Raw genomic sequence first — 16182 nt, forward strand, 5'->3', positions numbered from 1 at the left:
TCATTTCAGAAGCCACTTTCAGAAGCCAAGGGACTTCCAAAGAATCCCACCTTACATGTATTACAAAAGCGAACAATGACAGGCGCTCTGCTCAGCCAGGCGACCCGACCCAGCCCACCCAGCTGCTCAGGCTCTTGGGAAGCAGAAGGATTTTGCCAGCAGGTCCCAAAGCCCCACTGCAGGTCCAGGCCCTGGTGCTTCATAAAGGGGCATTAACAACCTGTCTTGCTGAGTGCCCGAGAACTTGTGCCCAGCAGTTCCCATCAAAAGGACAGGGCTGGGAACAGTTTATTTTTAGACTTCAGCCTCAGCAATTTTCATTTCCATAGGAGACGCATGAAACGCTTACCTTCTTTAAATGCCTGCCTCCTCTGCCTCCCCAACAATTTCAAAATTATAACTGCTGAGACAGAATAGAGATTCTCTTTTGCTAATGAGAACAATTTCAACAGGATGAAGCAAGCAAAGAGCTAACATACACAGGGGCAAACAGCTGGTTACTTTGCCAGCGCAGAAAAAACCAGAAGTGATAACCGGAAAAGCAGGAAGGTATTTGCCACATGCCTTAACCAGCTATCAGTGTATTGATACACACTACCCCAATATGGTATGAGATATAGATACACCTCTGAAAACAAACATTGACAAAGACAGCTCAGCACCAGAAGGAACCAGTTCTCTGTATCTTTTTCACAGCTTTACATCTTATCCAGCCAACAGAAGAGAGATGAATTCTGTTGCATAGCTTTGTAGTATATCGAAGAACAAACTTCTATACGAGAGCATTAAGGCAGGTCACAGATAAGAATGGCCAAAATTGGTCTAAAAGCCACCCTCTGCATACACGTGCTCCTCCATTTAAGCATATCTAAGAAGGTCCCATGTCTTTCTAGCAGCCACCAGGAAGGACAACGAGCCCCAGGGATCTCACCCTAGCAGGTTCAGCTGCTGGAACTTTACCACCAAAGGAGCCCAAAGTACGGCATGGAGGAACATGGCAAGTTGTCCTCAGGGGAGGAGAACGACCCCAGCTGAGCTGCAGAAGAAAAGCAGCCTCTGACTGCTTAGCTAGTATTCAGAGCATAACTTCATACAGGTGAAAAAAAGCTGTGTTCATCCTCCTCCTTTCTTCCCAGGATACACCAAAGTACTTTTACGCATGAAAATTCACTTTTTAATCTTCTTTCCCCATTTTTATTTCTTCAGTCTTGTAAGGAGATGCAGGAAAAAAAAGCAGGTTTAAACCCTGAATTGTATCAACATCTTAAGAACTACACACCAGTGAAAAAGTAGTAAAACGCTCTTTTTCCCAAGTAAACGAGCTAGATCACACCATATTCATGCTTGCTTAAAACTTAACTAATCTGCTCAGACTACAGTACTTGCACATGGGAGCAGATTCTCTTTATAGAGATCTGCTGCAGCAGAAAGTTACTCTTGAGGTTCTATTAAAGAGATAAAAGGCGCACTTCACACCATGTACTCTAAAGTGCCTTCACTAATTTCAATCACAAGAGCACACTGAAACCAGACAGTGATTTTAAGCATTTCTGCTAGCTTTACACCCCTCAGGCTATAAATCCACCCTCAACATACCATACATTACCACTGTTGTCTTTGGTTTAGTCCTGTACAAAGCCAACAAAACTCCCCATATTTTCTCCCATTAGCAAGTACAGTAAAAACATTTAGGGTGAAAGACAGCTTTGCAACTCCAGGCAAAGCTCATCACCCCAAAGCCCATCACACCTCAACTGGCAGGTCCACAACAACAAGTTCGGGTCTTGCATTTTGTACTTGTTCTCCTCCCATCCGACGAAGATATACTCAGCATAGGGGGGGGGGGGGGGGGGGGGGGGGGGGGGGCGGGGCGGGGCAAAGCAGTGGTCCCAGACACATGCTACAAACTAAGTATCAACAATTCACATGCAACTCTTGCATGTCCTCTAAATGCTCCTTGAAAAGCCAAATTTTTTTTTTGATGCAAGATCTGATGCACTGTGGCTTTTCTTAAAGCAATTCCTACCAGGGAACCTCTATCGATGTGGCAGCAGGGGGGAGGCCCAAGCTCACCTGCAACACACTCTCCATCAAGTCTTGTGCACATCTTAGGCTCCAACCCCAGCAAGACGATATGGGACCAGCAGCCACGCACACCCTGCTGCCAACCACAACGCAAGGTATTGATCCCAGGTTTGGGCAACACAAAAGTCTGATCCACAAAACCTTATCCCATAGTCTTGTATGGGCAGGGAATACTTTTAAAGATATTTACTGTGAGAGTGGTGAGGCCCTGGCACAGGTTGCCCAGAGCAGCTGTGGGTGCCTCATCCTTGGAGGTGCTCAACGCCGGGCTGGACGGGGCTTGGAACAACCTGGTCTGGTGGAAGATGTCCCTGCCCAGGGCAGGGGGGTAGAACTAGATGGTCTTTAAGGTCCCTTCCAACCCAAACCATCATATGATTCTATGATTCCTGCTGGCAGTATGTGGGTTTACCGTAACATATACCTGCCATGGGTTATTAACACTTGGTTAGTTGTATGAAAAAATCAACAGCACAGGTAAACCAGCAGTACCATAAATAAACCACAATTTTTAAATTAAAAATACACTTAATGCTAACAGCAGAGTTTACTTACATGACACATGGGACAAAAAGCTTGCTAGATTTAACTTATTTCCTTTACAAGGCAAATGAAAAACAGCAAAAATATCTAAAGAATGGTGTATTGAATGTGACACAAAAATGTAATTCCCCTCCATAGCTGTGATGATGCCCAGCTTCAGGGCAATGCCTGCTATGATTAGAAGCAAGCTTACTACTGACATTGAAGCTAATTACTTAACAAATTCTTCCTTCCTAGAACTACAGATGCCTCGGACCAAGTTCACAACAATATTAAAACCACACTGTGTCAAAGACTACAGAGCTCCTACTCCCATTACAACAATCCAGCCTTACCCTGTGAAACCCAGAGCATAGCACAGCAGTCACCTTACAGAGGAAATCTCCACTGGCAAGCTCGCAGTGCTTCACTACAAACAAATGTCACTGCTTCCCTGCAGCATCCATAGGGATGTTCCCCTAAAGCTCTCAGTGCCCCATCTACACTAACGGCAGAACTTGACTCTCACAATCACCGAGCTTGTTACAGGTATTGCACATTTGGAAATCAAATGTAAAAATCATGATTAAATCAGTCTTTTTCCCATGGCACATGCTTTATGCTGTCTCTAAAGCAGGGGATGACAGGTAATACATTAACCTGTAACGTCCCCAAAACAGAGAATATTGGATATGGGCAGCCAGAGAGATATTTCATTACTGTACTGTAAAGGCAGCTTAGGGCTGCAGATGTGAAGTAGAATTCAATCCAATCCAGTAATTACAGACCTTATCTGTGCTGAGACACAGTGCTGCATCATCTAAAGGTACTCAGAAGTGACAATTCAGGGCTGGATGCCTACAGGCTGTAAGGAGGAAAAAACTGGCTTACTACAGGGCAACAAAAGACAACTTGCTAGACCTCTGCAAGTCAACTTCCAAATTTAAAACTAAACTTCCAAGGAGTTTGCATTCACAGGTTTTCCATTTCAAAGTAGAAGTCTTTACTGCTTTTCTTGTGGTGTAAAAGAAAGGGACAGAGAGGAAGAGGTAGATATGCCTCACCCAGTGCATACTCAAAGTTCACCTACATAAAAATGCGGCTCGTCGGAAAACAGTTCAAGGGCAGCACCACAGCTACAACTTCCAGAGACTACACAAGCAAAAGTGAACAGGTAAGAAAACACATTTCTGTTTCAGCTTCTAAGCAAATCCTACTCCTAAAGGGATCACAAACCCAACCAGGTCTTTACCTACCTAAGCAAGCCAGCAAAACACTGTATTTATTATAAGCTTTAACCAATAAAACCATGATATACCAGTAAAACACAGTCTAATCACATCATAAATCTCAGACATGCATTTATATTAGCTTGCCAATCCTCAGGCTGTCCCAGTGTCAGGCAGCAGCCCTTCCCTCAACTGAGGGCCCAACTTAACAACTTTAGAGAATAAAATTGTACTGATTTTTTAAAAGAAGTACTACAACCACAAGCAGTGCAGGAATGGAGAGCTGGAAGGGCTGGATGAGTAACGCTAGCTTTTACAAAGCCGAACTCTCAGTACTATTAAAAAAATCAACTTTAGAACAGCACAGAGTACATGGTGAGATTGCATTGTTCAAGCTATACTGAAAGCACCAGTGTCCCGATTCTTGAACAAAGCGGCTTTTCAGTTTTCTAAGTGCATCCTGCTCGCTTCCAAATGCAAGGCATAGCAGAGCTCCAGACCACAGGGGACATACCTGCAGCTCCTCCCTTCCCACTCCCCCAGCTGTGACATGACTCTCACCTGTGAAACGAGCAGAGCAGGTACAACACAAGGACCAGAAGGATGCAGTAAACCACTGGTTATCAGTACACACCCAATGCTCTGTAAGCCCTGATCAGATCTCCTCACTTCACATTTAGAGACCTCCCCACACAGCTCTTGCCACCAGGCACTTCGCTGACGCAGCTCTCTTGCCCTCCCAAAAGCCAGCACCCAGCTACAGCTATCTGTCCCTGATACTGGCAGTGGAACATGAATCAGCGAGAGAGAGGAAAAAAAAAAAAAAAAAAAAAAAAAAGAGTAAGTGAAGGGTGCCATGGAAGTGGGAAATTCTATGAAACAGCCTAAAGCATCCAGGCACAGGTGCTCCTCCGGCACAATGGGCAAGCCACAGACATGACATGGCTTTTCTTCATCCTCCTTCAAGTATCTGGAGAGCTGAAGGCAAACTTACCAAGTTTTAAGCATCAGAAACCAAATAATGAAGAACAGTACATTAACTGAGTTTGACAGGCAACTCAGGAGGCCTCAGGTCCAATCTTCTGCTGTGAGCAGAAGCAACCAGATCAGGTTGCTCGGGACTTTGTCTAGCCACAGCTTGAATATAGTCAAGAGCCTCCTCCACCTCTCCAAACACCTATCCCAGTATTCAGCCCTCACTCGCCATTAAAACTTGTTTCCTTGTGACCACATAGGATTTCCCATCCTCTGGTACCAGCCCATTGCCTCATTCTGTCACGAGCAGAGCCAGGCTCTGTCCTCCCTGCAGCTCCCACCACATAGCTGTGAGCAGCTATAAGATCTCCCCTTTTCCTCCTCCACTCCAGGCTGAGCACACCCACATCCCTTCACCACTGCAGCCTTGTGCTGGTGACCCCCAAACTGGACCCACAGCCGAGATGGGCCTCCCCAGTGCTGAGCAGAGGGCATGATCCCTTCCCTCGACATTCTGGGTGCATCCTGCTAGTGCAGCCAAAGAGACAGCTGACCTCTGATGACTCCTAATCATCTTGTTCCCCTTTGCTGAACATCATGAGGTTCCCATCATCCTGTTCCTCCAGTCTGCCACGAAATCATGGATTTCAGAAGAAATGCAGAAGGATCCAGACCTGCCTTCTGACATGGCAACCTCTCTGCTCCATTTAGTATCATCCACAGACTGGCTGTGAGTGCATTCATCCATTAATAAAGACATTACAAAGCAAATACTAGGACTAATGTGATGTAATCTTATAACATCTACAAAAAAAATAATCAAATTACATTGTTCAAACACTACACGCTAGTACCAAGCCACATAGTACTCCTAATCAGTCCTTGGCAGGATATGGCCACTGTGAACATCAACACCACACCAGCTTCAAAAGGGGATCCTACAGGTTTTCTCAAGACAATGGAAGTTGTGTCTATCAGCAATGTGTGCTGATAGCGCACCTTGCACGCCCAATACAAATTACACAGTATTAAGAGGATTATCACCTTCTGTACCATCGCAAAACAACTTTGGGTTTGAGTATTCTCTTCCCTCCTGCTTATAAAAATTACATCCCAAGAGAGATTTAAAGATGGAGAGCCTGCAGCAGTCTCTCACCAACACACACCACAAGAGACCCAACTGACAAGGGAAGGAAAAAACTGTTTGGATATAATTAAGTCATATGTCATTTTCACCTGACCACACACCATAAACCTGTAGTGCTTTTTGCTCCACAAGCTCTGCTGGGCAACATCTCAGTGGTAACTTGGGAATAATAAACGGTATGTAAACAGCATCCAACATCAGTAATGCACACACTTGGAAACAGCAAAGCTGGAAGGTCTCAGACTTTTAAAAATAAAAGAATGGGGCTTCTGAAGTACACAGCCCTGACACCTAGCCAGGCAGCACCACCCCAGCTCACATCCACATGCCTCCAAAACAGACTTCAAACCAAAGGCTAGAACTTAACTTCATCAACTCTTAACAAGCTGCAGGCACAGGTGACACCTCCACCTGCTGCGTATCATCTCCACATTTTTAAGACAAAAAGGTGCTTATTTAATCACATAATCTCCACTCATGCACAATCCATCTGGGGATAAAGGGGCATGTCTCCATCCTACTGGCATAAGCACATCTCAGTCACCCATGCCCATTCTGCAGCCAAATCACCCAAACTCACCCCATCTTCCGAACTGGGACCGGTGTATTTTTCACACGTTTCCAAGAAGAGCCATCACTCCTTACAGTTGCAGAAGACCTGAAAAAAAAAGTTTGTGGAACCACCCCTGTGCATTTCACAAAGAAAGAGAAACTTCAAAAATCATGAAGATTCACAGAACTGGCAAATTAGTTGCCATGGATATTTTCTGCTGTGATAAATAATTCTCTGTTCGGATGAGTGACAGGCACAAAGCACCAAGTCAGCTGGGAAGTGCCCAGCACCACACTTCTGAGAACAGACTTCTGAGAACGTGGCTGCACTTACAGCCCAACTTCACAGAACGCCACAGGGAGCATCCCTAAAGAAACTAAGCAAGTAATCTGAACGTATGCCCTGGCAACAGGAGGTCAAGTGTCTTCCCAAAGGAGCTTTGCTGCCCATCCAAGGTTACTACTACAAGGCCCTGTTATCACATCTGACAGCTGTGCCATGGGAAGCAGTTCGCTGTTCTTTAAAAACCCACACAGCTGCAGTGTTTAGGTATCCATATCAATCAACAAGCCTGAAATAAGATGAACTTACACATACAGCAGTACCATAAAAGCAGTGGGTGCGAAGGACAACATTTTCCTACTCTGTTTCTTACAAAGGCCTTAGCAAAAACCTGCTCTAGCTATTAATAACAGATTAAGAATGACTGCTTTGTGTTAAAGAAGGAAAAGAGAAAAGCACAGACTCCCACTTCACGATATTTATCTTCACATGCACTGCAGAAGCTGCTTTAAACTGCTACGCGTGCCTATACAGTGCTCTTCATCTAGAAAGATTTGGAGAATTAAGACTATTTTTAGGGAATGAAGGACCTCCTTCTGAGACACTGTAGGGACATACATGTATCTGGTCGTGATTTCAAAGCAGAAATATCCTTGAAGAGTTGGATAAAAGATTTTTAAAAAAACAGCAAAGTTGATAAAAATACAGTTTGGCCCAAATTAGAGTAAGAGAAAGGACTGCTGGACACAGGGCAAACACACACAACAACTTGTTCCTAAGACAGGCATGCAAGCCCATCAGTATGGCTTACACTGCAAAAATTTCATCGCTGCCCATATAAGCACTGTGAACTGCACGACATGACTTGCAAGCAGCAACAAACCCAACAGTGCAGCAACGTCATACAGTTATGAGCAACATCACCTGGTGACAGCAGGAGGCGGGGATGACAGAGAGCAACAAGCCACATTTCAAAACATTACGCCCAGAAGCCTGTGCTTGCAAAGGTGAAGCAAATTGTAGAAGTGCCTGGAATGGGATCAAGCAAGAAATTTGTTCTGCTTTTATCCCCGTGCTGCCACTAACAATCAAATCATGGCACTGGCCTATAGTACCATGCTTTCAATTTGCATTTTTAATTCTGAAGTAGATTCGTACATAGCCTGAAGGCTGACAGCTCAGCACTGGTCCTGGAACACACGCCTGTGTGAGTCAGCAATCGCTGACCCAACTGCAACAAGCACATGCAGCTTTGCTGTCCTCCAGCTTTAACTCTGCCCAGCCTGCAGCCATCAGACACAGGAATAGTCAGTAATTAACTATTAAAGAAGCTTTTTGATCAAAACCAAACAAAGGCTGACATAACATGTAGAAAGGTCTCTGCCAAGGTACCATAGGAACAATTGAATAGTATAATGGGGAAGGGAAGTTTAACACCTCTAGTTAGCCCAGGTTTTGAAGCACTACCCTATTTAGGGGACAAATCTCCAGGATGTTACAGCATGGCGAGCTGCCGGCCACCCAAACAGCCGGCTGGCACAGCTCACATTTCAGGGTGACGTCCCCAGTTGTTGGCCATCAGCACTAGATCTGAAGAGACCTACAAGAAGCAAAGGGCTCTGATAGCACTGCACGCTTAAGTTACCTAAAATTCCTCAAGTTACCTAGCTGCAATGCAATCTATATATAAGCACAAAACAATACAGAAAATAAGCTCAATAGTCTGACTTGCTGCAACATAAAAATCAACCTACAGATAATGAGTGTCCAAGTCATTCAGAAGCTCTAAACACTGTACACTGCACTGATTGAAAACTCTTTGGGAGGAAATCAGGTAAGTTAAAAGGGATACTGTAAGGAAAAACACAGCAGGTTTCTCACATTACCTCTAACAAGAAAGATCAGCTCCTTCACCAGTGACTCACTGTGGGTACAGAGGATGACAGACCATGCAAGCAAATTTAAACCTGTAATTGGAGCAAGCCAAGTCAGAGCTGAATATGTATCACTCTGGAAAAAGGCAGGCATGGGAGCTACAGTCAAAAGGCAGGTGATGCCCATCATCTCTGTGCACCTGGACCAGAAGAGACCAGCCATATCGCTCCTCGAGTGTGCCCAGCAGCACACACCAACAGAAGACCAACCCAAATGCTGACAATTTCTGAGAGGTGAGCAAAGCCACTGTTGTCATGAAGCAGCAGCCTGCCCACACAAGCCTTAAGCTGCAAAAGGCAGAGCTGAGCAGCAGCTACCAGCAATGTAGGGAGAAATGCAGGACTGTAGCAATGACCTTCCCTTGCCTTTGCAGAGGACAACGGAGGAAGGCTACAGCAAAGGCGTAACTACACCTACGTGTTCTCCAGCCACAAAAGTTGGAACAATTGAGACCAGAAATGGGTGAAGGGCTCCCCTAAGTATCCAAGCCGCTTAGCCCATAAACATGCTTCATACCTGCAAACAGCTCCAGGAGCTAAAAATGCAGTGAGAGCAACGCTACCTGAAAGTTCACCATACAATCAACCTTGAGACAGAAATATAGGTTGCAGTTGTTCCACACAAAACCAGAATGCATTCCCCCTCTCAAAATTTTAGTTCTGCACAAGAGAAACCAGTTACTTCAGCTACAATTTCATCAAATGAAGCATTTGGGTCAGCATACTCCATTTAAGATTATATGAGTAGAAATAAAGCATCAATAGTTCGTAACTCTCATTGGCAGTTTGCAACCAGCAAAGAGAACCAGGCAGAATACTACAACTGAAGGAATATAAGACTCCTCATACACTGCTAATAAATCCAGCCATGATCAAGACACCCTTAAGGACTAAGATCTGTGTCTCATGCTCTCCTGCAGTGTCAGCAGCAGTTACTGTTTGGAGCCAAGTAAGCCCAGCTCCCCCACCACAGCACTAAAGCAGAAGCGGAGCAATCAAGCCTGCAACAAGCAGCACAGCAAAGAGCATCACTCATATCACACCGTGGCAGCACTTCAGTGTTGCTCTGGTGTGCTGTGCCTTGATGGAGCTGTGCAAGCACCGTGTCCCCAGCTACAAAGCACAGAAGCAGAGCTTCCTCAAAAATGGGCAAATGATGAACAATGATCAACAGCAAAGTGCCATACGGATAAAGCGAGCATCCTGTGAAAACAAGACGACTGGGCACACAAATTATTTAAAAGCTGTTCAAAAACAAGTAGCTCAAAGTCACCCCACAGCTAAAGGGCTGTCCTTGAAACCTGCGTGCTCCAGCACCCTCACGATGACAGTCAGAGACATTCAGCTACTCCTATGTCTGTGAAGTCTGACAAGGTGTTACAAAAATCATTCTACGAAAGTATGTATAAGCTAAATATAAGGAAACATTCCCCTCCCCACACACACACCCCCTAAAGCTGGTCCAACACTGGAAGAGGGGGCCAGAGAGGCCTCAGAGACATTCAAACTTTCAAACTTCAGCAGCTCAAGGTCCTGAGCAACCTCACTGGGTGGCCCCGTATTGAGTGGGCACTGGATCAGAGGCTCTCAGTCTCTTCTGAAAGTCCTCAATTCCTCCATGCCTCTATTATCAGCAGTGGTTTTCAAGCTCCTTCCTGAACTCACCACCTCAGCTTTCAGCTGCAGTGTCAGCACATGAATGAAGCAGAGAAAAAAACCCTCTGGGTTGTACTCAAGGCCTTACAAAGCTAATCAAGAGTTAACTGCTGGATAAACAAAGCTAGTGAGGAATGCTGCTCTGGGAAACACAGTTTTTCCAAAGAACTGAGCTTCCCATGTCCTCCACCTTAGCAGGATAATGCAGACCAGGCAGCTTAACTGCCCCAGGCACCCATCATTCCTCTTAAGAGCAGACCCAGCAAAAGGAGCTGAGGTTGCTTTCTGGTGAGAAGCCTTTCAACTTTACAATGATCAAATCACACACAGCATGAAATGTTTTTACCTTCTCCGTTTGGCCTTGCTTTAACTGGTACATACTGTGACCACAGAAAGTACTTGCTGAAGGCTCTGCAGACACCTAATCCACAAATAACAGGCTATGAACCAAACCCACAGAGGAGACAACACAAAACTTGTGAGCTCTTCGAAATAGGAGAAAGCTGCTTGGAGAAGACAACACTCATCTGGAGCATCAATCACGAGCTAACACCAATCTTTGATGAATTAATACTTACCTAAAGATCCTCTCTAATCTCCTTGAAAACACTTATCTGTTCAAGGTGATTAGATTCTCCTGTACAGACATGCTAATTATAGATAATGACAAATCTATAAGTGGCAGCCTGCCAGAGCAGTTTAGAAGAGTTTTGATCATTATCAAGTCAAGTAGGCTAGTTGTGCCATGCTTAAACCACCTTCCAACACAGGCATCACCTCTGCACTGTAGATTTCCAAGTCAGCCAGAAAACTTTGTCAAAAAAAAACCTAAGAGAGACAATCAAGGGCAATTAAAATGATCCAACTGTTACTGTGCAACTCCTAAAAGTTCCTAAATCCACACACCTCACTCCAGAGGAGGGTACCACAGAGGAAATCTTCAAGAACTACTCAGCTATTATCATTTTCCAAAGGGTCAGAGTTGGGAATACGAAGCAAAAGCACATGACCTGAAGGGAAGCTTTGCTGGCAGTAAGACTTGATGTCTTCATAGCTTTAGCAAAGATACAGGTGGCTTCAAACACTCCATTTGGAAAGAATACTCTAATTACAAGCTTTAATTCAGCAAACTGTCCCTGTGAAACCAACCGGGTAGAAAACAGACGTTGCACCTGGCTGCTCGAGGAAACCCCACCGAGTAACTCCTGCCGGATGGCGCTGCGCCCACCCACACACCACTACAACAGGAGCTCCCAAGAGGTCACGCAGGATTTTAAGAGCTCAACTCTACAAACAAAAAACCTACCAGGAATCACCACCAGGCAACATGACAGGCTGGTTTTTAAAGTAAGCTAAACAGCAAGCAGCAAGAAATTCAAATGAAACTAAAAGCTTCAATCTGGAACTAAATCAATACACACAAGGAGGCCACTTGGGCTTCACGGTGCAGTTTTTCCAAGTAAGATGGTTCTAGTGCACAAGCAAAAGGAAGCTTCTGATGATATTCGTCCTAAATAGTCAACTGCTAAATCATCCAGGCAACCACCTTCCAAACTCAAGCTACAATGGCATCAAAAGCCATGGAGATGAGGAGAGTGCACCAATTCACCCACAAGGGTGTGATTTAACCTGTGAAGCCTTCAGCAGCAAGGGCAGAAAAAGAAAATTCTGGCATGCACCTTCAGAGCTGGGATGAGCACAAAGACCCAGCAGAAAGTAAGACACGTGGCTCACATAATAGCAGAGAGCCTTTATAAAAGTTACTTCTTAAATCCCTACATAAAAGTCAAACAAGCAGCAGACCACATGCTGCCCAGCGGTCTGCGCACATACAAGAGGTCAATGAAAACACATGGTCTGATACCTGGAGCTTCCTTGCTCCTGTCAGTTAGTTATAAGTCACATTGAAATAAAAACGCCATTTTACCCCAAACTGCCTCACAGCAGCACTCTGCACTGAGCAATGTGAGCTGACACTCGATGGTTGCACAGCCGCTATTTAAAAGCCTTGGTTTAAAAAGCATCATGGAGGCTTTTTTCCATTTCAGAAAAAATTTACCACGTGTCTGCACTGTATTTTTGTTATTACTCAGTTCTCATCAAGCCCAATGATGAAAAGGCAGCACAAAAACCTTCAGCACCATTTTTTCCCAAGCAGCTGCTGCAGGTCTGCGCTGGCTGAAAGCTCCACAAAAGTAATGCAGTTTCAACTTCGCCATGCTGCTCAGAATATTTTCCTTGGATGTTTCTGTTTGTTGTTTCAGCCTAAAACAGGTCAAACTGTCTTAAAATAAACTTAGTTGTACCAATCTAAATAATTGTTGAAGAAACCACTTGTTTGCTCATGACAGACTTGGCATCAATACAGGAAAAATAATATTCTGACATGGTTACAGTGGAGCATTAAAACTCAACCTTTTCAAGCCTCGTAGCTCTGCTGGTCCAGATCTGGACTAAGGTAAAGAGCATAAGCATACCAGAAAGGATTATAAGTAAATTAGCTGAATTACTGAGAGGTAACTACATTCTTGCAGGGGTTGTTCATTACAGAGCATTTTTGTTTGGGTTGAGGTTGTAGGGGGGGACTTAAAAGAACTCCATGTGGATAAATACACCATTGAACTTCTGACCTGTTACCTCCTGTAGTCCGACACCAGGGTCCAGGGTCCAGATCCCTCTTTAGAGCTGGAAGCGTTTTATATTAACGCCTGACAGTGAGCTGAGCTCGGGGATCTGCTTCAGGCTCACATGTCATCAGCTGTAGCAGAGAGGAAACCAGAAGATGAACTTTGCGTCACGAGGAAAACAGCTTTTGCACAGCCTTTACAGAGAAGTCCTCACCCAGAGGGTTTGGTACTTAAAATGAAAGTTCTAACCATCTTTAATATCCAGGATCATTTCCACATTCTGAAACACAGCCAAAATGTTCTCCACAATACTGAAGGTGACAGAGCACTTGCCTTTCAAGTGACAATAGGCATGATCCTTCCTAAACGACACAAGCACCAAAATCTGACAAGCTTGTACATTTATATTTTTACGACTCAACTGCTAGAGAAACACAAGACCTGCTAAGATGACATCACTTTGGCTCAAACCTCGCAGTCCCCACATCCAATACTCGATACACGAAGCCTATAGCCTGTGTGTATAAAAACCATCACGTTAGACAGCAAAGAAAGCCAGGCAAGACTTTCTGAGTCACTGCTGAGTGCTAAAACTTCCTTCTGTCACTAACACAGCCTGCTGCCTCCCCAGGCACATCCCGGGCCACCCTCTCCCCTCCGCCCTGGCACCGCAGCACACCCACGGCTGCTGGAAGGGTTTTCTGCCTCTGCTCTCCTGCCCAGCAAAAAGAAAAAAAAAAAAAAAAAAGAAAAAAGAAAAAAGCAGCAGAAGCAGGTTACAAAAGGAAATCAATTTTAGGCAAGAAGGGCTTTGGGTTTGTGGTTTCTTTGCTAGAAGGCAAGCTTCTGGCTGTAAGGGCGGCTGTACCGCCGCAGCAGGAGGCGGTGGGGATGGGAGATGACCGAGGGGGGGGGGGGGGGGGGCGATCCCCGGGGGAGCGATCCCCGAGGGCCCGCACCGGGCCCCGCTGGCTCCCCGCCGCGGCGCCGAAAGATCAAAACCCGAGCTTTGCTTTAGAAGTGAGAAAATAACCAAAAAAAAAAAAAAAACCCAAACAAAAAACCTAACTAACTCAGTGAAACGAAAAAATTTCCGTCCCGCAAAGCGCGGAGCCCAGCCGGGCGGCCGCGACTCGTCCCCCACCACACGGGGCACCTGGCCGGGCCCGGCGGGGCCAGCCCGACACCCAGCCCGGGCAGCCAGCGGCTCCCGCCGCGGCAGGCCGGGCTGAGCGGCCACCGGCCCCCCCCGCCGGTACCTGTAGTAGCTGAGGAGCCCGTTGCTGAGCACGAACCAGCGGCGCTGGTAGCCCTTCAGGTAGTTGGGTCCACTTGAAGAGCCATACCCTTGTAGGTGTCGGAGCCCGGGGGGGCTGCGGGCGGCCCCCCCGCCGGTCCCCCGCCGCCCCGGCCCCCCGGCTCCGCGCTCATGGCCGGCAGCTCCTGGCAGGCCAAGCAGGGGACGGCGCTGAGGAGAGAGACCAGCCCGCGGGTGCTGTTGTTGCCGCCACCGCCACACAGCGCGGCTGCCTTCCCCATAGACCCCGCGGCGCGGCGCGGCCCGACGGCTCCGCTCCCGCCACCCGCTCCGCTCCGCTGGGCCCCGGCGCGGGGGGCGGTGCCGCGGCACGTCCACAGAGGGAGGGGGGGGTTAAGGAGAGGCACGTGAGGCCGCGCCGCGGGTGCCCCCTGGTGGCGGGGCGGGAAGAGCCCGCGCCCCCCTCCCCCGCCATTTTGACCCCCGCCGCCATTTCGCGACCCCGCTGGCACGGCGCGGCGGGGGGGATCTTGTGGCTTGGCTGCGCCGACCCCTCCTTTACAAACGGGCAACAGGGCCCACCGAGCGGCCAGTGCCTCGGGGGAGCCTCGGAGGAAGCTCTGGAGAACGGTGGGGGGGGGGGGGGGCTGTGTATGCAGCCTACCACCACAGCTGTGCCATTACTCCAGTGCCCCTCTCCGAAAACACTGACAAAACCCCACTCTTAACGCTGTTTTAGGGAGGGGATAACCTGGGGAAGAATGCAAACCATCAAGCAAACATGGAAAATAATGAGGGGGGGGGGGCGGCATGAGGAGTGGAAATGCTGGGCCAGGGGCGCACACAGAAATGTTTCTTGTTGCCACCTGCCCAGCGGAAGAGCCCTGTCACCCCCCGCCAAGCCCCAGGCCAGTTTTTTTATGAGCTGGGTCCTAAAAAAGGGGGACCCCTCTCCACAGCAAGCCCAGCAAAGCGCCGCTGGGACCTGTGGCAGACGCTGCCCTGCTAGGGGCATCTGCTGCGGCCTCTTCCCTCCTGTGCCCCTGCCTTCCCCACCCGGGGATCGCCTTTCTCTGATCTCTCTAATCTGCTGTGATCCCCCCAATCACATTACTGCTCGCCCATCACCTGCACGTGCACCTCTGCCCATGGCGGCCCTGCCAGCACAGGCAGCCCGAACCGGCAGCTCCTGCCAGCCTCACCGGGGTCCCACAGGGCTGAGGGGTTGGTGAAGGGGCTCCCCCAGCCCCCTGACACCGGCCCTGGAAAGACCTTCAGTGAGCGCACTTGGCTCCAAGCCTGAGGATGCAGGCTAGGCAGCTCCTCAGGTGAAGAAGCAGGCCAACTTCATCTGCCGCTCTGGGCAGAGCTGCTTCTGCCCCCCTGAAACTTGCTGAACGTTTCCTCCCCTTCTAAAGAGACACCTCTGAGAGTCCTTCAGCCATGAGCACCAGCACCTCTGGCACTAGCAGACACTGAGCAGCTCATACAGACAAGTCCTACGTCTGCAAACAGTCTAAGAGTACTTTGGACTCCAAAGGCTGGTATTCTCCCATAAGAAGGTGTTCTCAGTCTGTCACCCAGCTGAATGCCTCTCCAGATAGGCTTTGACATCTGGAGGCAACATCTGGAGTTTTTAGACAAAACTCTGCTACGGCTAGGCATCAAAATCAATATTCAACAGCCCGACATCCCCTCTATAATTCTAGGGCTGTTAGTGTTTGTGAACTGAAGCCTCCCTGGAGATGAAACGTCCCTCTTGATGTAAATACACTCCAAATTACCCACATGGGTACCAGCATTTAAAATATCCAGAGATCCTGGCATCTCTTGTGGCTGCAAACAAGGGAAGACACCTTCCCTGGCCATGTCAGAGGAGAGGGAGGCCTCACCTGATCCTGTATTTCACATCCT

The 16182-nt window shown here is 47.4% G+C and overlaps 1 protein-coding gene across 1 annotated transcript in view; it reads right to left on the reverse strand.

Moving 5' to 3' along the window:
* OSBP2 (oxysterol binding protein 2) overlaps positions 1–14610 on the reverse strand; it is a 119804-nt gene extending 105194 nt beyond the window's left edge. Inside the window, 4 exon segments of the mRNA XM_037375990.1 lie at positions 6539–6616; positions 14270–14334; positions 14336–14353; positions 14355–14610. Coding sequence (XP_037231887.1) covers positions 6539–6616; positions 14270–14334; positions 14336–14353; positions 14355–14549 — 356 coding nt within the window. The 5' untranslated portion in view covers positions 14550–14610.
* Between the last annotated feature and the right edge of the window lie 1572 nt (positions 14611–16182).

The sequence above is a fragment of the Falco rusticolus genome, chromosome 1 (genome assembly GCF_015220075.1).
Source record: "Falco rusticolus isolate bFalRus1 chromosome 1, bFalRus1.pri, whole genome shotgun sequence".
Classification (NCBI taxonomy): Eukaryota; Metazoa; Chordata; class Aves; order Falconiformes; family Falconidae; genus Falco; species Falco rusticolus.